We start from the raw sequence: 25,207 nt of genomic DNA on the forward strand, positions 1-25,207 counted from the left end.
AATGATACAACTGATTTAATCTTCGTTTCACGATTTCATTTGGGGACGATTGTATTCTTTGCAATGTGCATTACATTTGCAAGTATGTGACATTCTTTTTTGTATCCAGTCTTGAAAGATCAATTATAATTTTAACATTTTTATGTGATGGTAATAAGTTAATGTGTAATTCATAACTGTAATAAAGGGGAAGTTCACTCAGATGTTAAACTGGTTTTCATACCAGCAGAAAAAGGAGAGAAGTATATTAACGAAGGTTCGACAAAATAATGTTGCGATGTCATATGCGAGCAGAGAAATTTTCTTATAAATTTAAACCAACTTTGCAGACTCAATATTTCATACACAACCCTTGATAGTGAAAAATATTTTTTACCCAAATGTACTTAAAAAATTTGATTTTTAAATTTATACATGTAGACATAAGCTCTCGTGACTCTGTAATTCTTTAATGGCTTTTATCAAACATCTGATAATGTGTATCTATAATTTGTTTTGCTTTTATTAAAACCATCTTGATGTTGCATTGAACTTCCCCTTTAAAATGTGATGTCGATAAAATGTTATGCCATTCGTAACTATATCAACAACTTTATAACATTCCGTTCTCAGTCCATTCCAATATTTATTGCATGCATTCTGTTCTGTATATTACAATTTGTATGAAATTTATTAGATTATGAACAAGGTCTCTTTCTCTGTATATATTGTTTTTATCATACCACATCGATGCATGAAGTTGGACTATATCTACTTCACAGTCAGGATTAGTATTTATCAATAGAAAAGTAAGAATGACAAATATTTAATTGATTGACGCTGCACTGCTATTGTATCAAATAAACGAGGCATGGTCTTTCTTTAAATCTTGTTGCTCTTGACTACTTGTTACTTTTTGTGTGGCTGTAAGTATACCAAATGCAATTTGAATTTACTTTTACAACATACATGTACCTAGCCCAAAGGATAAACAAAGTAATTTTTTTTTTTGATTTTCATGCTTTTTCATAAATGAAGAGTTTGGCAATCCTCTTTCATCAGTTTTCCACCAAAAAAAGTTTTGGAAAGGGAATATAAATGCAAATGTTCTGATGTAGTTACTGCTTTTTGCAAAAATTGAAAAATGTCAAGATTCAGAATAAAAAACCATGATACTCCACACATATCTGGCTTTATCATCTAAATGTCTCTGTACAATACTGGATGTTATTTATACAATGCAAAGGCATGACAAGGAATTAGTTCCTATCAAATTCAATATGGAATGTACATGTAAGTGATTAAAAAAAGGAATAACACAAAAAGTATTACAAAACATTGATGCTTTATTCGGATAAATCAAATGGAAAATAATAAATCAAAGTTGATTTTATATCCATACCATATCATTCTGCTCAATGTATGTATATTTACCAGATATTTAAATATAACATTTCTGACAGGTCAAATGAACCATCGACTATGATATCATTATACAGGAAATAGTAAAAAAATATGACTAGCTAATTCAGCATGTATCAGGCATAGGAACACTTGACAATCTTAATAGCCAGAATTCACAAAGGTGGTTTTCAATTCTTGGTTTCAAGCCATGGGTTATGCAGATTATATTGCATTGAGTACCCTTCATCCAGCACGCTATTGAGAACACATCTTGTAATGGATGCATGCTTTTGACATGGAGCTATCAAATTAACAGGATTATCCCTAGGGTTAATGTACATGCACGAGTCCACTTTTACTTAAATAAATCGAAACAAACTGTAGACTCACTATTAAATGTTACCTTTTTAGTAACAAGCATCAATTTATCCTCCATGTGGCAAAAGCATGCATTCATTATTAGACACCTTGTCATAGCATAATTTAGAATATAATCTGCATAAACTTGATTTGAAACAATGTATTCAAAACAATCTTTGTGAATTCAGCTGATGTGTGAAGTTTCCATTCTCTATGATTGACAGTTGTAAACAATCTCAGAAATTAAGTTAGTTTCTTTTCCTAGACATGGGTGATTAGACGGTTACATGACATTCGCTCCAGCGACAATTGCTCCGATGGAAAATCTGCACGTTAAGCCAAATATAAAACCCAACCTCCAAAACTAAATAAACCCTAATTCTGAACCAAAAACTCTATAATTACAATCCTAACCTTACCCTATGCACTCTGAGATACTAAGACCTGACCAAATGTCGCAAGATAAAATGTGTCATCGATTCGACATGCATTTTAAGTGGGATCTGAAATTCTCTGACAATCTCTATAGCATAAAAACTGAGAAGTATTAATCTAAATGTCCTAGGAGGCTCTTGGTTGAAAGCTATCTCATACACAGAAATCATTCTTATCAAAGCTAAATATGAAATGGATCATGCTTAATAAGAGATACAAATAAATTGTATACATAATGCAGCAAAAAATAGGTTCATACATACTCTTTAGGCATCATACATGTATCATTGCTAGGCTGATAAAACCTCGTATCTCAAAATTAAAGAAAACTTGGGGGCAGCTTAGAACAGGCAGTATTTTAAAAATATAACAATGATAGCAGTCTCATGTCTGAAAACAGTCTCCTTATACCTGTGAAGAACTCTTTTGAGGCATAAGAAGGTTGCTGCTGCCCATGTTATAACTCTAAAATCTAGCTTATTCTGAGCTATCATCAAAATATTTTGAGATACGAGGTTTAATCAGCACGATACGCAGATTACAAGGCAATGGCTTCAACCTTCAAGATGGCAGCACGATGATGTCAATGCATAAAGGGCATAAGCAAGTTGAACCGAGTTAGGGCTTTATGGTTTATATCACAATCTGTTGGCATTGCTGATTGTTTAGGCACTAAAATCTTGAAATGGCTCATCACAGAGTTACATCTGTCAACCTATGAACAATGTCTGTACCAGAATTACATCTGTAATTTATTCTTAACTAGCCAAAACCACCAATAGTTTCCAATTCAACCTCTTTAAACTTAACTTCCATTTGTGGTAAGGATCATTAAATGCCATATTTTTGTATCTCTATAATTGAAACAAAAATCGTGCAAAGGTTTTCTCAGTAAAAAATTAGTAATTGGTGAGTTATAAGCAAAGCAAGCTTGGCATTCCGTCAGGCTAACAGGTCTTTGTCCAAGCAGTAAATAATACATGTGCCCACATGTGCTTATCTGTGTAAGGGATTTTCAGCATACTCTGGTTTCAGTCCACATTTCTTCATTTTAGAGCATTTTTGGTCTAGATAAACTACATACATGTACCAGAAATTTTATGCTAACAAATTGAGATATGGGAAATAAATGCACGTATGTAATGTATATACTAATAACTTAATGACAAGTACTGCTTTACATGGTGCATATTCATAAAAGCAAGCTAAAATATTTTTTTTTGCTGAAAAGAAGTTTTTACTTTCCTTATGATATCACGGCAGTTGTTAATTTGAACAAATATTTAATATGCATTCCTTCTCTATTTGTAAAAAAAATAGGGGAAGCAGTTTTTACATGTACATGTACAAAACCAAATTAAGATTATTTTCTAGATAACAATTTTAATAAATTCTTATCGATTGAACTTCTCCCTACAAACTCATTTGAAAATGAAATTAAAATCAGATATCATATTTTGATTCAAATTAATGGCTAATATGTACAAACAAATCGAAAATAACTTCCATCATTCTCTTGGCCAGATGCATACTTTACAAAGGAAGAGTCACAAAATTCATCCAACAAAAATAATACATATTTTCACATTCTCGTCCTTTGTATATTTTTACAGGACATACTTGCAATAAGACTATTATTCTCTGAATTTTGCCTCATGATTTAATATAAATGATGACTCATCCTATGGCAGTTAACAAATCACAATATAAAGGGTACAATGCAGATATAATATAGCCTCAATCTATGCAACATATGATAAATAGCTTGTTAAATTACTTCTGTGTATTGCCCTAAGTAACAACATATACAGAGCATCAATTTTAATCATATATCCTAAATATACAATGGGGATAAGGATCCTGATTGGCTGAAATCTATCACATGACCAGCAATTTCCATGAGCCTACAGGAAAATTTGCTCTTTGTTAGTAGTATTCTCCATATCATTTGCATCATCAGTATACATCATATAACTTTGTGCTACATGTATATCAATCAGGCCAAATTTTCCTGTAATTTTCTAGATCTCAATAAATTAAACTGATTCGATTGGAAGCGTCATGATGTAGCAGTTCGGACTCTTGCCTTGTAATCAGAGGGCAGTGTGTTCGAATCCCACCATGGCCTAGCATCCTTTGGCAAGGCGTCAATCCACACTATGCCACTCTCCACCCAGGTGTTAAATGAGTACCCGGTAGGATGAGAAAGCCTATGTAGTATGCCTAGCAATTGAGTCTTGGAACTCTTGTTGGAATGCTCCCCAGGGAGTGAACAATGTGCATACTTTGTGTGCAGGCATGCAAGGATCCAATGACCCGGGCAATAATAATTACAATGTAAAGCCCTTAGATAAAGAATATTAAGCATTATATAAATGTAACCATTATTATTTATTTTTATTATTTTTAATGGAGGATAGTGTAACATCTACAAATTTTTCAAATAAATGTCAAATATAAATACGGATGACTTAAAGGGGCTGTTACTAGGTGATATTGATGTACATGTACTTAGTAAAATATAATAATGATACCCACCTTTTAATTAGAGAGAATACAAAAGACATCATTATCAAATGCAGTATGAAACAAAAATCGTTGTATCAAATCTTCTACTGGAATGAAAAAATCTGTCTGACAATTCTAAATAACCAATGACATTGGTGTGTACAACCAATACAGAATATTATTAAGACACTTATGGTACAACATACATTTCAACTGCACTTAAATATCATTATACACACCAATCCTCTCATAACCCCACATCTAGCAGAAAAAGAAGGACCTTGTACCTCGAACAAAGAGCTTTGGTATTAATAGACAATGTGTTCCAATACTCACTCATTTGAAATTTGGAACTTAACAGGAAAAAAATGCAGATAAATATAAGACATATTGACTCAACTTGATTTCATCGAAGGGGAGCCGAAAATATCATACTTTGTCATCCAGAATTTTAATATCTACGCTGGAGTGTTGAATTCTTGTATCCCAATAAAAAAATTTGAGGACAGCTCAGAAAATGTTGTTTCAGAAATATGGCAGTGATGGCAACCTCATAGGCATGTATTCTGAAGTCGAGTTTAATTTAAAGTCTGGTCTTAAAAGACAAGTCCACCCAAACATAAAGTTGATTTGAATAAAAAGAGAAAAATCCAACAAGCATAACACTGAAAATTTCATCAAAATCGGATGTAAAATAAGAAAGTTATGACATTTTAAAGTTTCGCTTAATTTCACAAAACAGTTATATGCACATCCTGGTCTGTATGCAAATGAGGAGACTGATGACATCATCCACTCACTATTTCTTTCGTATTTCATTCTATGAAATATGGATTTTCCCCTCATTGTCAAGTGAAACAATGATTAATTTCTCCCTGAACATGTGAAATCAGCATTGTTTAATACTAGATGGTTCAGTCAAGTTGGTCCTTACTGTCAAATCTGTAAAAATGAAATATTGTATAATTCAAACAATAAAAAACAAAAGAAATAGTGAGTGATGGACATCATCGACTGTCTCATTTGCATGTCACTGAGTTGTGCATATCACTGTTTTGTGAAAAATACGGGAAAGTTTGAAATGCCATAACTTTCTTATTCTACATCTGATTTTGATGAAATTTTCAGCGTTCTGCTAGTTTGATTTTCTCTATTTATTCAAATCAACATTTTTCTGGGGTGGGCTTGACCTTTAAGTTGTGGTTTTACTATGGATGGCCAACTGTGACATAAATCTCTAAAAGTAGATGTTAATATTATCAGCTCATTTGACTCTCAAATCATTCTTAATTGTCTGGAAGGATAAATAACATACATGTATATATAATTGTCTTCACCATCAGAGAATTAGGAAAGAGCACAGTAAACATAAGAAACATACCATGTGATCAAATTCTGACATGTTTGGCTTCCCACAATTTTAGAATTGTTAGACCACAGTCGAAGTTAAACCCGAGTTCAGAATAAAGGCCATTTTGTCTGGAAACGGTCCCCAAGTCAAGGAGAGAACTCTTGCTAGGCAAAAGAGGTTGCTACCTATGTCGTAAATTGATACGTACACCACAGTTGAAATCCATACTTATGCTATAGTTGAAATTCAAATTAAATTCTGCTTTTTTATTAACAATGCTGGTAAGCACTGATCAAAGGGCTTGAACGTGCAATGATTTATGAAGAAAGTAGCTCATATCAGTTTGAGGAGAAATCAACAAAACCAGAATAGAGGCCAAAGGGACAATTACGTATTGCTGGTTTTGATAGCGGTTCACAAAAGTCTGCCACCAAAGTTGGAGAAGAATCAGAACCCTTTATAACATACATGTAGTATGTCGAATTCACGTTCAATTTGTTACGATACGCAGTTATGTTTGAAATGTACTTGCCTAGCATAGCAATAGGAGCATTGTCGTAACCCACTGAAAATGAATTGGCCAAAATCTATTATAAATAGCTTTGAACAGCCATTTAAACTGGTGATGTGTTTGCCTCCAATAGGCCTGAAGTTGATAACATGGAGACATGAGGTCTCCGAAGAACTGACAAGAAAACATCACAGTTATTAAAGAGTAGATAAGTCCATATAAATTGTTAATGAAAGATTAGTTAAATAGGAAAACAGGAGAAATTATATCCACCTATTTTGTGGTTAAGACACAGGGTGAACAGACTAATAAATGATGCTAATTTACAAATTATCAAGCGGTATTCTGTTCTGTTTGTTTGAGGTTTTCAGGTAGTTGAAACAATTGAAGGGCCAATCAGATATGAAGATGTGAGCATCAAATGAAAGAAGAACAAAATATATATTCATATGAAATGACTAACTTTTACATTCCTGCATGTAATAAGCATAAGAAAATAGTTCTTAATTCAATTTTCGCATGGGACTTGAAATTATACAAAAAGGAGAGATATTGTTCCATGAAACTTTTGGTTTCATAAAGGTGGCAGTTTGCCGTTCTTCTGAACGGACAGTAGCGTCTCCTCTTCGTCTTCATTCTCTTCTAACTTCATGAGCTGCCGATAGTTGTAGTCATCGCTGTCACTGCTACTAATCCAGTCCTTACCGCTGCACGCGCAATAGCCGTGATCGGCAGCTTGGAGAGAACCGAAGATGATGCAGAATAAGAGAAAGAATGCAAGACACAGAACGGTGATGGATCCACCTAAGACTAGCCAAGAGCTCGTCTTGAACATTGGAGAGGAGCTGGCAGAGGCGATCAAACAGAACCCACCGTCTTTCTCCAGGTACTCCGGGCAATGGACACACTGACCGTTATCGGCTCCATAGCACGTCAGGCAGGCATTGTGGCAGGCTTGGCATTCGTGGACGACAACATCACTAGTGGTGTTGGACACCATGTACTGGCCTTCTACACAGTGCGTAGGTCCTTCGTGGGTCTCGACGGGATGTGGCTGCGTACCATACAGGAGCAGGGTCCAGTCATGTAGGATTCCTGTTAAAAGATAAAGTTCCCGTCATGAGATTCGATTGTAAAAGACACCGTCTGAGAATGATTAGCAAAAGTTGATTACAATGCATCTACATGTAAGAAATAGTGTGACTTTACCAAAGTCCAATATTCTGGAACCATGGGAGAGTGTTTGAGGAACATAAAACGTGTTTCGCATAATCTGGTGATTTCTTTGAAACTGGAAATTGTAAAACTCCAGAGGTCATGGATCAAGTAGAGTTGACTTACCTGATTGATCATTGACACCATGATTCTTGATCTCCAAGGTCCATTCTCCTTGAGGGTTCTCTCCCCACGAATGAGTGGTCATGAACTCCCACCCTTTAAATCCTTTCTTGTTCCTATCATGGGGCCTACGAGGTAGCAGTGTGGACCTGGTGCCGGCCGGTGAGATCAACGCTATGGTTAGATCCCCTCGGGTCGGGAAGTCCAGGGTGATCCGAGACACCACATGTTCCAGGAAGCGAACGTGGGTATCTGGAGTCTCCTGACAGCCTGTGGTCTGGGCATGGATTACCAATCCAGAACGTCCTGTGATTCTCCTAGCAAGGTAAACAAACAAATAAACAGAGTGATAAAAAATAAAAAAAATATGTAAGACCCCTTTAAGAATCACTTCCCTGAAGCCGTTACCACTGAACTGATTCTCCAAACGCAATAGTATTCACAGTAAAAATGGTTAGTGAGCTAGATTGATTTTGTTGCTATGGGAACATTCTTGACGTCAGGCTGAGGGGGTCAAATGATCATGTGTAATTCTGGAGCGAAGATATTCCTGGCATCTATATGGATTTCCTGTGCAACACACTTCGTGGAGTGGTACAATTTAGTCAAAGTCAATCAGTCAAACAAACCAGGGCCATCTTAAAAGGTGCATTGAAAGGTGGTTTTGTGAGCTACTCAAAAAGATCCCTTAAATTTGCTTTCAAGATCTCTTGGAGCATTCACCAGATCAGGGAAGTGGCTGTGTACAAGGCCTTTATTCCACCAATACCAATGGGTCATCACCGGTTTCTATTGGTGTTACGGCCAAGTTAGTACTGGTATACAGCACCTGCTGCCATAAACACCCCACCCCCTCCAGCTGGTTGGTGCTGTTCTGGGGTTTTCTAATCGGCACTCCCATTTGCACCAGTAATCTATTACAGAAGATAAAAGTGATGGACAAACTATCACATTTGAGCCGAGAGTCAAGTCATTTTCCCTCTTTGATTAACTATATGCCTTTCATAATTTACATCAGCTTAAAGAGTTCAGGGGGGGACACTTGGTGCCAAGGTACTCACTGTCCATTTCCATTCATGGAGCTGACGGTACATAGGCGTTGGTCAGGAACATGGGTCCAATTCTTAGCTAACATCACCATGGCACCCGCATCCATCAGGCCGTACCCATAATCATGGCTCACTAGAGAGAGAGAGAGAGAAAAAAAAAAAAGACAATGAGGAAAAGATAAAAGAAGAATAATCATCTCTAGATAATCAAACACTGAAATTTCTGTGAAGGATTAGCCTTTGGACAAGGCTTGATGGACATACTTGTGTTAATCACCATTACACCACAATAAACAAACATGGATGACGAAAAGTTCATTCTCACAAGCTGTCGGTGAGCCTTTTGTATAACTTTGTTGCGATACATGAATATTCAGGTATCGCAACGAATATTCAATGCTCTGTGCTGGGCCTTCAACTTTCAGCAATTCTTGCTATCAATAACCAAAAGTTCTTAGATGTAGCGCAGTGTGACTTTGCCATTCACTTTGTGCACTGAACTAGAAATTCTACTTCTTGTCCAATGATGTGTGAGACAACAACCTCCGGTCTACTTTCACCGCACTAGCACTACACTAGGCACATTCTCACCTTGTTCTCAATTTCTTCTTACATTTCGAGTAGGAAAATAAAACTTGCTGCTTGTCTTTTCCCTCTTAATGTATACTAAAGATCCAGGAACTACAAGAGAGAAGTGTCTTCAGCTGGTACCTTACAAAGTACCTATGGCTTATTGTCTTCAACTGTGATGCAATTTAAAGTTAAAAAGCCAGAAAATCATTGAACATGATTGTTTTCCTTCATGAAGAAGGTGTTTTCTATGGCAGAAAATACAACATAAAGTGTGATTTCATACTTCAGTCTGAAAAGTGGCATCCCTGCTTCAAAGAAGTGCCTTGAAATCAAAATCATCTAGCATGACCCTTTTCCTACATGAAAAATATTCTTCTATGGCAGAAAATATATTAAAATAAGCTCATCTGGCCCTTTGGGCCGGATGAGCTAAAAATTTGAATTCAGACTTGAATATCAAAAGTGGATCCCTGCTTTGAAGAAGAACTGTCTCCAAACTTACCCTTCCGACCCACTCCATTCTCACTCCAGTCAGTTGTGTGTATATTATCAGGTCGTGCTGTCATGACTATGATATGCTGAAGGTCACGCCAATTCAACTGAGGGCTGGAAATGTGTTCAGAAAATATTAAATCAATATTCCATTCCAAAGCTCACAAGAAAAATAGAAAGTATAAGAGATTTTGGATGAGTGTCACAGTGCCAATAAGTGATAATTTTACAAAAGAAATGTTTATGAACACATTGCTACTAAATATGATGTCAATTCAGATTTTCATCTAAAAAACTTGAAGCCACGTGATTTCTTCATAACCAGTGATATCTTGTTGGTACGCAATAAATACAAAATGTTACAATATGACATGAACAGTGGCAGATCCAGGATTTCTTAATAGAGGGGGGCATAAAGAGCAAATTTTCAAATAGAGGGAGGTCAGATAACAATCTTCTTGGATTCAGTTATACTAATATGTATGTTCAAATGACGATTCTTAAATTATAGCGGGGGAGAGCATTTCCTAGTCCCCCACAGAAGGTGGCACTGATACAAATGAGGAACATTGATATCAAAATATAGTTCAAATTTTCTCATTTTCAATGTATTGTAAATCTAAACACAAACTAATTTTCAATTTAAGATTGAATGAATAGGTTGATCCCACCCCCCTTCCTGGTTAGAAGCTATTTTGTGAACTTGGGCAAATTGTAACAAACAGGGGGTACAATGAGGCAGCGGGGTTGTTTAAATAAGTAACATAAGACTTCACACAAGACTGTTAAGATAATATTGTACTAAATAAGATAATTTCACTGGCATTTTTAAATAAGGTGGGACTGAATTTCCAATAACCCAAATCATTTTTTAAATCAAACTTTTTATTATAAAGACTACTGACTGTATGTGATTTCATTATTATTATCAATGTCATCATATCTTACTTTGCTTCAAGAGCTAAGGCACATATACCAGCAGCAAGAGGAGCTGAGGCAGAGGTTCCACTGTGACTGTCTGTACACTTTTTCCTCAAATCTGTTGTCATCTGTAATGAGTGGGTGAAACAGACCAGTCAAGGATTATCACTTACATATCAAAAGATAAACATTTTTTCCACTTTTTACTGCTTATAAGAGGGATTTTAATTGTTCATTTATAAAAAAAATAGTCATGTACAAAAATATACTTAAATACGGCACGTCATCAAAAATCCCTTATGCGTCGCTACTCGTCGCGACGGAATCTCAAGATCCGGGTCTGATTCCAGACGGGGAGCGACGAGAGCCGACGCAACCCGACGACCCCCCTTTTCCCATTCATTTTGGGTGACATCCCTTCCCGTTTAATGAACATGACATGTATGGTATCAAGTCTCTTCTGATATTTTTGTTTAATATAAATCTTAATTTTGGGTTTTCAAATCTTTCATAGAATAAAGAGCTACAACAGAAATTGAGCAAGAATTACTCAGAATTATAAAAACTATGAATAAAATGAAAATTGCCAAACAATTGTGCAGGACTATAATTACAGAGTAATGGGCAAATGAAGATCTGAAAAATTACTGAAAAATGCATGTCTGTTTAAAATTTGGTTCTCTGTGTTGTTTTCTGTGTCAGCTACACCAAGAAAAAGCATGCTGAAATTAATATAATTCCAAGCAACCTAAATTATTTTCATTAAACTTTTGTTTTTCTAAACATGCATTCTTGTATCAAAATTAGATTTCTATAACAGAACTTGAACTTAGCTGTACTAATATGATGGGGCAGGATTATACATTAACATGTACTTACCACCTGTTTTTCATTACCACTGCCACTGCTATAGGTAGTTGCTAGTGTAGAGGCACAGCTTTCTGAATACCATGGAACATTTCCTCTCTCACTAGCACTGCTCACTGAGATGGTGAAGATTGAATTGGTATACCCATCACAACCGCAGCTATCGTCAGAGCGCCCTCCATTTCCTGAGGCCCACACGAAGATAGATCCAAGACCGTTCCGTCCCTGAAAAAAAAACACAATTTCAGTGATATTTAAGGATTGTTAATAAACATGGTAGATTATTGCAAACACATCAAAACATCATAGAATCTACTCCTCAGGGTTAATTACAACATTCAAAAGAACTTTGTAGTGTAAAAAAAAAATGTTGTAAACATAACCCAGATGGATTCAAGACTTGAAACAGTCAAAAGTTATGCCTCCACAATAACAATTTGTCTGATTGGCAAAGGATAAAAAAGTTATCTTGATCAGATCATTGCCACCCTAATTTGCATACATGAGCAATATATGAAGTTGATCCCTCAGTTACTTGGTAATGGCGGAACATGAGATTTAGATGAATGTACACTGTACATGAAAAGTAGCCTCATTAACTCAAAACAGTGGATTATGAATACCGGTAATGTAGCGTACTCAACCGTGGCAACAGGCGTTAATTTGGCCTACTGCTATAATTAAGTGCGCATCAGCATTAAACTTTTTCAATATACATGGTAAATTAAGCATAATTTATACAGGAAATCTGCATAAACCATTAAATCAACCGATGCGTTTTCAAAACCACCTTGGGGAATTTGGGCCATTTAAACTTGAGTAATTGTAGCAGGAGAATACATGTTTGTTGTGTCACTGCTTTTCTTTTCTCCTTTGAACAATCTTTTCATCAACATGTACATGTATGTACGTTTCTCTGGACAATATGTCTATCAGCTCTAAAAAGATTATGGCAGTGAACAGTTATCATGGGTTTCATTTATGATTTATTGATATTCATAAAATTTTGATACATAAATTAGCAAAATTTATTAATGTATTCTAAAAAATAAATATCTGCTGGTACCAGGGACATATATTATCCAGGTAAAATGCTCAAAAGTGCCCTGAAAAAAAAACTAAAAAATGCCTTGGAAAATGACCATTCATTGCAATATTAAAGTTTAATATCCAATGTTGCAGAATTAGGCAGTAAAATACATGTATAGGCAGTAAATTAGGCGGATACATGTACATGTAAGTATCCCCAAACATAAAGAAAGTATTTGTTTAGCCTTGCTGCTACGTACATGCACTAAACATTTTACTAGTGCAAAATGTATATTTTCATCACAAACAAATGAATTAGTCAGGGGGTTCTCTGATTGTTGTATTTGCGATTTCACTTTTTGGGATAAACTTGAATAAAATTTATTTTTAAAAAGTATGTTTAAATTGAATGGGAAAATTTGAATATTTTTCATTTTATTTGTATATTTTGAACCTGAAATCTCAAATCTTCATATTGTTTAATTACATACATGTATTTGCCACTATTTCCTGAAGGATAAAATCACAATTTACAGTACATACTTAAACAAATTTTACAAGGTGGTCTGTACCAGAATAGTTTTTCACAATGACTATTCTAATGACATCTTGAAAGATCAAGATAAAAAACAATTCTTTTTTTTTGGGGGGGGAGGGAATAAATATAAAATTACAAAAAGTTGATTAGAGTTTCTAATTGTTTTTTTTTTTTGGGGGGGGGAATAAATATAAAATTATAAAAAGTTGATTAGAGTTTCTAATTGTTTTTTTTTTTGGGGGGGGGGAATAAATATAAAATTACAAAAAGTTGATTAGAGTTTCTAATTGTTTTTTTTTTTTGGGGGGGGGAATAAATATAAAATTACAAAAAGTTGATTAGAGTTTCTAATTGTTTTTTTTTTTTTTTGGGGGGGGGAATAAATATAAAATTGCAAAAAGTTGATTAGAGTTTCTAATTGTTTTTTTTTTTGGGGGGGGGGGAATAAATATAAAATTACAAAAAGTTGATTAGAGTTTCTAATTGTTTTTTTTTTTGGGGGGGAATAAATATAAAATTACAAAAAGTTGATTAGAGTTTCAAATTGTTTTTTTTTTTGGGGGGGGGAATAAATATAAAATTACAAAAAGTTGATTAGAGTTTCTAATTGTTTTTTTTTTTTGGGGGGGGAATAAATATAAAATTACAAAAAGTTGATTAGAGTTTCTAATTGTTTTTTTTTTTTGGGGGGGGGGGAATAAATATAAAATTACAAAAAGTTGATTAGAGTTTCTAATTGTTTTTTTTTTGGGGGGGGGAATAAATATAAAATTACAAAAAGTTGATTAGAGTTTCAAATTGTTTTTTTTTTTGGGGGGGGAATAAATATAAAATTACAAAAATTTGATTAGAGTTTCTAGAAATGTATTGGATAATATGCATCAATGTACTAAATATTAATAGATTGATTTTCTGATCCCCCACAAACATGAATATATCCATTTCCAAAACTAAGAAAAGTGGACACAAATTATTATTTTTATATTCATGAATCCTAACAAATGTACATGACACTGCTGGTGAACAATCATATATGTGAAACATGATCTGCATACATGTATCTATACAGATACATGAAGAATTTAACAGAAAAGCTGATGAACATTTGCTTATCTTTGAGGCTTTGTCACAGATTAAATTTGAATAGAGAATTAAATAAACAAGCATGATTTATTTGATGAAGAGGAGAGTAGCCATATATCTATACAGATAGAATTTGACAGAAAAGTTGATGAAAATTTGTTTATCTTTGGGGTTTTGTCACAGATTAAATCTGTATTGGGAATTATATGTAGAAAAACAGTGATTTATTTGATGAAGAGGAAGAACATAGCCATATAATCCAGCTTAAAGATCACATAGATTGAACCCCTTTATTGGATTGCAAGAGGAAAGGGAAACGAGGGGCAAAAAGTCACATCCTCCGAACTCTGAAGTATTTTTATGCGGTGTATAACATGAATTAATCTGTGTAGTGTTCAGACCATGTATAGGAATAAAAGAAATTTGGTAATCAAGAGGACCCTTTACAAAGCCTATATGGGGAGTTACGGAAATTTAGTAGTCAACATGTCGGTTCCCTGGGAACCATTTTTTAATAGGGGGGGGGGGGCTGATGGTTTGGTACTGGGGATTGTTTTTTTTGTTTTTTTTGGGGGGGGGTTGTCAACTTGATTTCCAGGTGCTGGCTGTGGTACAACACACAGCACCCCCTGAAAAATCTTGGGGGTGCTTTAGAACCCGTTTCCCCAGGGCCATGCAACAGGCTAACCCACTGCCTTATGAATCTGGGGGTCCCTGAGTGAAGCCAATGTGGATTACACAATTCAGCAGTCAATGGCTTAACCCATTGCCTACCAGAACATGGTACATGTACATATGCCTGTGGGAGTAACAGAATTCTGTGCTCAACGGATTTAAAGATCAGTGAGCATTGAAAACAAACTTTCCAATCATGCAATAAATCGGTCCTTGGTCAGGTCGATAACTGGACCTGCAAAGGGAAAGTCCCTTGCTTGATAGTGCAGTGTATGTCAATAACATGTGGATTAAACTTCTGTACTACAGGTCAGAATGAAGTGTTTAATGGAAATTCATATATTTCCATAACTCTTAATTATTTGTATGTACATGTAACTAATACATGTAGATGCCTTCACAGGAAGTGCACAGTAAGTAGTAGAAGGAAGAAATGTAACAATTTTCATGCTCTTCAAGAAGTACGATTCACACTTTTTCTGGGTAAGAGTGATGCACAATGATCAATAGTTCAGGACTTCCAACTTCAGATTTAGATTGACAAAGGTTGTTCTTGATGGCCCAACTGGAGATACCAGTGTCAGGAACAACCTTTATGAGGCTGTTGTACATGTAGGTAACTAAAGCATCTAGACTGGGCACATTCACTAGATCAGATACCATTGTCAGCTAGTCTCCTCTCAGTCCCTACGTAACATGGAAAATGAAAATAACCTCAGTTATGAAGCCTTGTCAAAAGGCTACATCAATAACTACCTTTTCAGTTCCATTCCTGAAGGCAATCTTGGCCAACTTTCCCGGACCATCCACAGTCTGGCCATCATCGTCTGGTCCCCAGGAAGCACTGTAGATATCTATTATTTGAGGATTGAGACTCAGAGACTGCGCCTCTACGGCATCGGTCACGTCACCATCTAACATACGCACACCTGGTAATAAATGAATGGCAGCAAAGAGATGGAGGGTTGATCTTGGAAGTAACTAGTTAAACTTATTCATTTGAATTAGAAAATTAACATATTAGATTCATTGAAATCTTGAGATACAAATATTGGAGATCGCGGCCATTGAATCCTTGATTTGAAAGAGTATCTACAGATTCAATGCATTACATGTAGCATGAATATTGAAAAAGTGTCCAAGAATGAATATGCCCCTGTCACATGGTGCAAAATTATTCTGTTATGTACCTCAGGTTACATTATAAATGAACCTGAAATCTTTGAGTCCAATGTTTATGTTGATTGATAATAAATTTACATAAACAGTGAGATTATCAATTGTGTAAATTTCTGCCCTATGATAATATTGCATATTCATTTAATTTCTCAATATCTAGGCGCTTGGTTATGCAATTATAAACCAATGCATAAAATCTGCAACACCCATGATTTTGGGTCATGTGGTCCAGTGGTTAGAGCATTGGACACATAATCGCAAGGTTGTGAGTTTGAATTCCCACTCTGCCATCGTCTCGACTTTGATAAAAAGGCCCGAGAGTAATATCTGTCGTCTATAAAGGTCAGCCACTATGACTGATTAAAGTCATTAAACTAGACGTAAAATGATTCCTAGGGCTAGGTAATTGGTTATATATCAGCTTGGCGCTTACCAGCAAAACGCCGTCCTGCCGAATTCTTAATGGGAGTTTAATGTACCATAAAACAGAAAACAGAATTTCAAAAAAGGGCCTTTTCACACATGAATCTTGAATTATGAATTTCAGAACACTAAAATCTATCAGATGCAATCAGCTGATTCCGTTTGATTGATCAGAGTTTTCCTGTTCTGGGACTCGTTTCATTCCTTGATTCTGATTGGCTGCTGAGTCCTGTTTCCATGGTACATGTAGCTGTCATAAGGACAAATTCTATATAGAACTTTGTAATTCTTTATGAAACATGCAGGACACTAGGTGTTCCAATGACTCCAGTGAGACTGTGAGAGTAGCACAATTCATGCTCATAAATATCTGTATTATATATTAACAAATTCACATCTTATCAGAAATGCAGATTTCTATATATTTTTTCAATTAAAAAAATGTCAGATTTAATTTTTCATATCAGAATTTAAAAAAAAGCCTAACTGAATTGAAAAATCATACTATTAAGCATACATGAATTGGAAATGAGAGAATGTTTTATGGACTCGGCATTATATACATGTACAAGTAGATCTTAATCTACAGGGGGGGGGGGGCGTTGCACAGAGTCCACAGACCTTGGCATTTATCTTTCTTCATCACAATCTGAGGAAGAAAATATTTACAGGTAGAAGCATCATCAAAGAGAAATGTTCATGAAGGTAGAAAATACTGGAGGAGATATGTAATGATGGCCCATAGCAAAGCTGTGATTTATACTTAATGGACACTGATAGGCAAACATGCCCTTTAAAGGGCAAGTCTACAAAAGGGAAGCAAAAAGTTGATTCAAATGGAAAGAGAAAAAAAAATCTTAAAACAAGCATTATATCACTGAAAATTGCATCAAAAACTGGATTTACATTAGATTGTTAAGTCTTACTTAATCTCAGAAAACAGTTATGTGGTAGGTATGCACATCTGGTAGTTATACAAAGAAGAGGACTGTTGACGTCACTCACCAATTCTTTTGTATTTTATCATAGGAAATATGGAATAATGTTTTTTCCTCATAACAATGTGAAAGAGGCTTTGACTCCTCCCTGAAATGAGTGAGATTGTTGCAAAACATTGTGATTCTAAAAGATGCTTCCTTATTTTCAAATCTGCAAAAATTGAAATATATTCTATATTGGATTTAATGAAAAAATAGTGAGTGACATCAACACTCTCATTTGTAATTCTCTGTTAAAGTGCAACTGTTTTGTGAAAAATAAAAGAAGTCTATCTGAAAATGCTTTATTCATCTGATTTGGATGATATTTTCAGCATTAACCTTGTTAGAACAGGATAGACTTGACCTTTATCCAAACTGCCCACACATTTACCCACATACTATAAACAAAAGGCCAACAACTGTCTCTATATAAACACATGATGCAATGAAAAGGGTAATTTATAAAATACATGAACATGTATGCATGAAAATCAATCATTTTCATCTGAAAAAGTTGATTCTAGATTACACAGACAGATGATGAATAATTATTCTAGCTATCAGACTTTCTCACTCCCACTCCCAGAAAACAGGAGGTAGTTGGCTACCCACTCGGCACGGGTAAATTATTCATATTAGGTCTATTCAGACTGCCTCTATTTACCCGCTGAACTACAGTATATACATGTAATCATAAAGAACATGTTCAGGCTCAGAAATATCGGGATAAGTTCTCGAAGTTACTAGCATGCACACTATGGTCCGATTAGCATGCAAGGTGCACAATTCAAAGTCACTAGCTCAGCAGCCCCACAGCACCCATGCCCAACTACTCGCTGGGTTGAGAAATAACTGCGACCTTGTAAAAATCCATGCGAAAGTGCTTGATATGACAAGTACCTACTTTATACTGGTATTTGGGGAGGAATATTACAAGTATTTTGCATTCACATAGCAAAAATACCTTCTGATAGGAGTATATATACATCAGGGCAAAGTTCCAAATCAGAGAATAGATGTACCTGGTATTAATTTTAAAGGGGAAGTATCACCCTGAAGAAACGTTTGTAAGAATAGCAGAAAAGATAGGAAAAAATGTTAGTGAAGTTATGATGAAAATCCATTAAAGATTATTGAAAAAGTCATTAAAATTTAAAGCTATGGATTTGTGACATCATAAACGAGCAGCTGCCCCATACATGTATATATGTTATGTAATATAAAATGCATAGATTTTAATTCTTTAATGGTTCGTGATGACTTATTTCGTTTTCTTTTTAGGAATGGGTGTGAAATGATTTGTCTATTGATGTACTGAAGGTACAGTAAAAACCAATTCTAATTTTCTGAGAAAATTACATTTCATTGATTTTTTTTACCATACAATATAAAACTGCTCGCATGTGACGTCACAAAACAAATTGAAATTCTAATGAATTTTTAATTCTTTGATACTGTACATGTAGATTTTGCTCAAACTTTTGTCAATTTTTATTATGTTTTCTGCTATTTTTACAATAAAATTTTGGCAGGGTGAACTTCCCCTTTAAAGGCGGTCTGAATACACCTCTTCTCTCTCCTCATCATTATCCATGTATTCTTCATTCTATCATGATTATCTGAAAAGAGCTCTCTGACGTCTGACAGATGTTTTAGGGTGGAGAGGAGATATTCCTTCAAGATATTTCATCATATATTCATTCTCCTTTGGAATATCGAATGTTCCTAAGAGACATTGTGTATATCTACATGTAGGCTTCGTCAAAAAATGACACTCTGACTTTATGTAACAATCTTGTTTCAAATTCATAATGCACACAGGCATACTGACTGCGGGGGGGGGGGGGGGGGGTCATTTCTACAACTGACAGATTTAACCCCTTTGTATTCTGCTACATTGTATTTTGCTGATCAATGTGGATCCTTTTAATACCACACTTAACACTTAGACCACTCTGAATCATTTAAAACAAATATACTGCATTTGTGGCTTCATTGTTTCAATGCATGGTGTATTCTATTTGTTTTGGTACCATAATAACCACAACAATCAATAATGATATTGATAATAATAATAACAATGATAATAACTTTTCAAAATAATAATAATGATATTATTACTACTACTAATAAATAAATAATAATAATATACATGTATATCTGAAAATTTGCAATTTTAAAGTAGTCAAATTATAGGATACGCCATATACATACAGTACATGATCTTCCAATCATCCCCTAAAATGTTGGTCAATAATCAATGGATAATTGCAACCTTGAGAAAGAGAGAAACACTTTTGTTGGAATATTTGATGTATCTCACTTGTTCATTTTGTACTTCAATGATCATTGAATTTATTATTAATTAGAACTTTGCTACAGGCAATTTATATGCTCCATATGGTTTTGTAATATTTCATTTGTTCAAAGACAAAAAATAAATCTGATATTCTAGATGTGTATCAAGAATGTTAGTGGACTTTTTTATAGCACTATAAAAAATAAGTCTAATAACATTCTTGATACACATCTAAAATATCAGATTTTTTATCTGTACAAAGTGTGTTGATATGGTAATGAAATCATAATGAAAAAAAAAGGAAATACAATCACTGCCACTACATTTTGTTGTAGTGTAATTGTAATATTGGAGAGCAATTTGTATAAAGCGCATAGAGCAATTTTAATTGATTATGCGTTACAAAAGTACCAATTTATCATTATTATTATTATTACACTGGCAATACTGGGCTATGTGAACATTGAATTCACTATTCATTTTATAGCTTTCTGCCAACTGACTTCCATATCAAAATCTACCCCTTCAGGGAGTCAGTGTAGTCACTGTAGATTTCAACTGACGGAATTATTCAAATATATCATGCAACATATCAATCACATCCTTTTTCTCTGATGATAACCCCTTTTCAGACAAAATTTGTTTCTAATGTACAGTGTGTCTGAGAGCAATTCATCACTTATACCTCCATCACAATTCCCCTACAGCAGCCATACGGTGAGTCGAAAACAGCCATTTTATTCACTTTCATTCTAACCACTCATATGTACAGTAGCTGGTACTAAAAAATGTTCAAATGGCTGTTTTCGATTCGCCGTACGGCCGCCGTAGGGGAAATGTGACTGAGGTATTAGGCACACATACATGTACTATGTAGATTGTATCTCTTTCTTTAATATTGACCATGGATCCTACTAGATCCATGTATTGACTTACCTCCAATACCAGCGTTATAGGCCGCGCCCACACTGCATATGCTATTGTTTGCTTGGGCTGCTACTTCTCCTGCACATCTGGTTCCATGTCTGTTGATAAAACAGTGTCATGTTACGGTTATTATTATTATAATTCATCATCACATTTCACACTAGCATATATTGACCAACAAGGCCCCATTGCATACAAGTTACTATACTGGTAACTTTGCCATCCAATGATAACTACCATGATAACGCTGATCAACAGTCAATCAAAATAAAATCAAGGATTCCATGCAAGTTACCATTGAGTTACCATAATGGTAAACTTTTATGCAACAGGGCCCAACTCCACAAAAAACTTCAAAACAAATACTTTGACACAAGTCATACATGTATGACCTTTTTTTTTTACAAATGCTAAATAAATATCTATTGGGATTGACTATTGTTTTAACTACAGTGAAATGTATTTAAACAATAATATAGAAATGAACATGAATGCAACATGAAGAAAAGTGCAAACATTGAGACAAAATTGTAAAAAAAAATATCTATGAAGCTCAAAATGCTATACTAATTAATTTTGTTCCTTAATTTCAAATCTCTCACTTGTAACAAACTCACATCAAAATATCGCCCAAAATAAAATAAATCACAATCACTTCACAGCCTATTGGCTAACACTGATATCATACATGTATATTCATGAACTATGCAAATGAGCTACATGTACATGTTCATTGTAAATATATGATGAAGAGTTCTAGTCGATAGCTGAATTTAATAGTCAGACCGCAGGTCCCTATGCTAATGAGCAAAAAGGCCAGATTCATCCAAATCATCTCGTGGCTGAATCCTCCTCCTTGCAAAATCTCGTGATTCGTGAGATTTTCTTTCTCTAAGAATTTACCTGTTTTAACCTCAAGTTAAATGAAATATTATTGCACCATCAGATTCATTTATTTTGTATACAATATATTGTTAAATAAGTAAATTTCTGGCCTGAAAATGTGCCTCAAAACTGAATTTTCTTCCTCTGTTTTCTTTTGCAAATTGTGCAAAACTTTTTATTTTGAGCCTCAATGATATTTATATCAACATAAAGCTGAACTTCTGTACTTTCTCACAATGCCACTCTTGATATGCAGCACCTTTTAATCGGGTCAAGATCACACTTTTCCCCACCAAGGTACAAGATGAGATTTCTGAAATTTTGTACTTGCATGAAATCCAGAGTTCTGATTGGCTGGATAAGATTCACAGAACAACAGGCGCGGGGTATTTGAGGAGATTACCACATGGGAAGTGTGACCTTCCCACGAACCCAGGCACTGGAACCGTTGGAATTTGCCAGTGTGCGGTCTCTTTGACCAATCAGAGTACAGTATTCTTGTTTTCAAGCTGCTTTATGTACTTGGCAAATGAAAAGTGTGATCTTGACCCGATTAAACCAATTCTTATTTTGAAACCTATATCATTTCAAAGCATACATATTCAGCTTTATCATGATATAAAAATCATTTGGGCTCAAACAAAAATAAAGTGTGAAAATAGCAGCTTTTGTCAGGTGAAAATATTTATTTTGTAGCATATTTTAGATCAAAATTTTAACCTATATTACAAAATCTTTGAATAAATCCAAACACATGACCTGAAAGAATGATTCTTCTTCTTTACAATGGTACCAAATTCATGAAATTCGATGCACAATTAGAGCAGCAATGACCGAATGAAAAGAGGTGTTTTGGTCCGCATCAAGCTAATTAAATATGCAAAACATCTCAAGTCATGAATATCACTTGGATGAAAGAAGCCACTTTCTTGGGACCTGCAGTCTGACTGTTAAGCTACAATGTATGGTCACAGATCGCTGTGCATGTCTTTGCACACACCGCAGACAGGGATGTAGTCCAGGCCGGCCTCAAAGCCACATTTTGCCGGCCTTGGTTTAAGGCCGAGCCACATGTTCAAAGTCTATCGGAAAATTTTTTCTTCTTTGGTCTTGTGACTCTAAGTACCGGCCTCGACCTATGTCTTTATCGCAGCATGCGATAAACTCGGAGCATGTTCTGCGAACGTCTAAAATGTTGCTGTGATCACACCTGTCAGCACAATAGTCTGCTGTGCAAACCGTTCACTTGAGTTTAATACATGTATGTAAGGGTCTGAATGTGCAGCCTACTAATGCCTTGTGTACTGAAGGCCCTCTCACTCAGGAACAGGAAATAATGTATGTGCTAGTCTTTGCGTGGAAACACACTTGTTGATCAAAGTTTCAGTCAGGGTCTGTGCATGCACACTAATCTTCCCTCAGGTCTCTGACACCATACCACAGTACGACCATTTAACAAGATGAAAATCATAAGGCGAACATACAGCGCCAAACTAGCTCAGGCACATTCAATTTTCAAACCAAAAATTATACAAATAGCAAATAGGCATGAGTGCAATGGTGCGAGATTTCGCATGAGGTGAAAGAAAGATGATCTATTCAACGAGGCGTTAGCCGAGTTGAATAGAGCGTCTTTTTCTTTCACCGAATGCGAAATCTCGCACCATCGCATGAATAAGAATAGCTGGATTTTTAATGTACTTTTTGCCAGAGAATACAACTATCATTACCCCAGCTTTAGCTTAAGCTACTTTATCAGCAATGCTCAGACTCCTCAGAGCGTTCAAGGAATGATTCCTTCCTACACATTCACCTACTGGGTTAAGCATAACACAATGTGTAAAAATCTCTTGCTGAAGGAAAATATGCCATAGATTTGGTTCAAACCTACGACCCTCTGCTTGAAAGATGAGAGTCAGAACCACTAGACCACGATGTGCCCACCAACAGTCTAGAACATGCTACTGCTCACAACTGGTTCAGAAAACTACTAACCCCCCCTTGTCCTGAAAGGGTGCGTTAATTGAACTCCCCTCCCCTAACCAACCCTTTTGAGAAAAGCCCTGCGGGTTTTCTACAAAGAGTGTGGCCACCCCTGGTCCACCCCTGCTCTGCGAATGCAGACGATCGTCACAAGCCATAAAAAAACACACTATACATCTGATGAATGTACTGGAACAGAGACTTGTTAAAATGATTCCCAGAAACAAATCGTCTCACATTCTCTTTTTATGAGGAAGTCAAGACGATTAGTCTGGTTACTGTGCATCTCAAGTCGCTAAACGACTGATTATAAATCAAAGTCAACCTATGTTGATTGCTTTTCACCCATAATGTATCTTCTACAGTTTGTAGCACAGTAACAACCAGACATCGTAATCTAATGGTCACCATACATGTATGTTCTCATATTGAAAATTTCAACAACAAAAACGATCAGCAATATGATATTGAAAAAGATGTACTTGTAACAATGAGCAGGCAATTTACATTCTTGACATAAACTGGGTCAAACGCATAAAAAGTACTTCAAGCACTGATAATTGCTGGCAAAGCAAAAGAGCAAGCCTCAGCAATTTCTTTATTTTGTATAACCTTCTTTGTTTGGGTTAACTCTTTTTCTTGCCTTCAGAAAGTAACTGCTAGCGATTTCAACAATTTATTATCATGGTGGTGCGAATGGGTGTGAATAAAAGCATTACCAAGCTGTTTCATCTATATTTGTGACAATTGCACAAAAACAACAGAATGGTAAAAATCCACATCCCCTTCTGTAAAACCACTGACATAGAGCAGTCACTTAGGTTTTCTCTCTCTCTCTTTCATTCCTTATAAAATTGTTCATGTACAGTTGATATTTTTCATTGAAAAATTAAATAAACTAGTCAGGCAATTTGCCACTCAATTTCAAGTAGATTCAGAACCTTTTTATCATCACCACCACCCCCCCCCCCACAATACCACACATTAATAAATTTAATTCAATAAAGCTTTAACTGTGAATGTACATGACTGTGGACTTGTTGTCGTAAATATTCCCTGCAGCTCAGGATATCTGCCTATTATTGTGATATATTCAATGCTGATAATATGCAAACAAACATAATAATTGCTATATTATGCAATCCAAAAAAGGGATTTCAAACTCAAAGCCTTACCACATTTTGCAAAAATCATGAGGTGGCTCCCCACATTTAGAACAGGAAAAGCTTTCCTCATTACCTACCCCCCCCCCCCCCATGAACTATGAACACCCCTCCCCCAACCCCCTCGTATAATGAATCATAAGAAACAAAATTTGAGCAGATTTCAATCAAGTATAATCTCAGTCCCTATTAGCTGGAGAAAAGATTAATCATGACGTATGGGTCTGGTTGTTGTGGTTACTCAAACTAATCTTT

The 25,207-nt window shown here is 35.3% G+C and overlaps 1 protein-coding gene across 1 annotated transcript; it reads right to left on the reverse strand.

Moving 5' to 3' along the window:
- Positions 1 to 1,307: 1,307 nt before the first annotated feature.
- On the reverse strand, positions 1,308 to 21,032 carry LOC129261778 (furin-like). Its single transcript, XM_054899816.2, has 8 exons — positions 20,931 to 21,032; positions 15,870 to 16,042; positions 11,801 to 12,013; positions 10,949 to 11,049; positions 10,011 to 10,114; positions 8,948 to 9,068; positions 7,890 to 8,203; positions 1,308 to 7,643 (listed from the first exon to the last, which is right to left on the reverse strand). Exons 2-8 carry the CDS (start codon positions 16,032 to 16,034, stop codon positions 7,123 to 7,125), a joined length of 1,539 nt encoding a protein of 512 aa, XP_054755791.2. The 5' UTR covers positions 16,035 to 16,042; positions 20,931 to 21,032; the 3' UTR covers positions 1,308 to 7,122.
- Between the last annotated feature and the right edge of the window lie 4,175 nt (positions 21,033 to 25,207).

The sequence above is a fragment of the Lytechinus pictus genome, chromosome 5, assembly GCF_037042905.1.
Source record: "Lytechinus pictus isolate F3 Inbred chromosome 5, Lp3.0, whole genome shotgun sequence".
Lineage (NCBI taxonomy): Eukaryota > Metazoa > Echinodermata > Echinoidea > Temnopleuroida > Toxopneustidae > Lytechinus > Lytechinus pictus.

What these genes read in the sequence shown, in the direction of transcription:
- LOC129261778 (XM_054899816.2), bottom strand. Translation starts at nt 16,034, where the DNA reads ATGTTAGATGGTGACGTGACCGATGCCGTAGAGGCGCAGTCTCTGAGT. An exon ending in TCAGGAATGGAACTGAAAAG is followed by an intron (nt 12,014 to 15,869) that starts GTAGTTATTGAT and finishes TTTTTTTTTCAG; the next exon opens with GGACGGAACGGTCTTGGATC. An exon ending in TCCATGAATGGAAATGGACA is followed by an intron (nt 8,204 to 8,947) that starts GTGAGTACCTTG and finishes TTACCTTGCTAG; the next exon opens with GAGAATCACAGGACGTTCTG.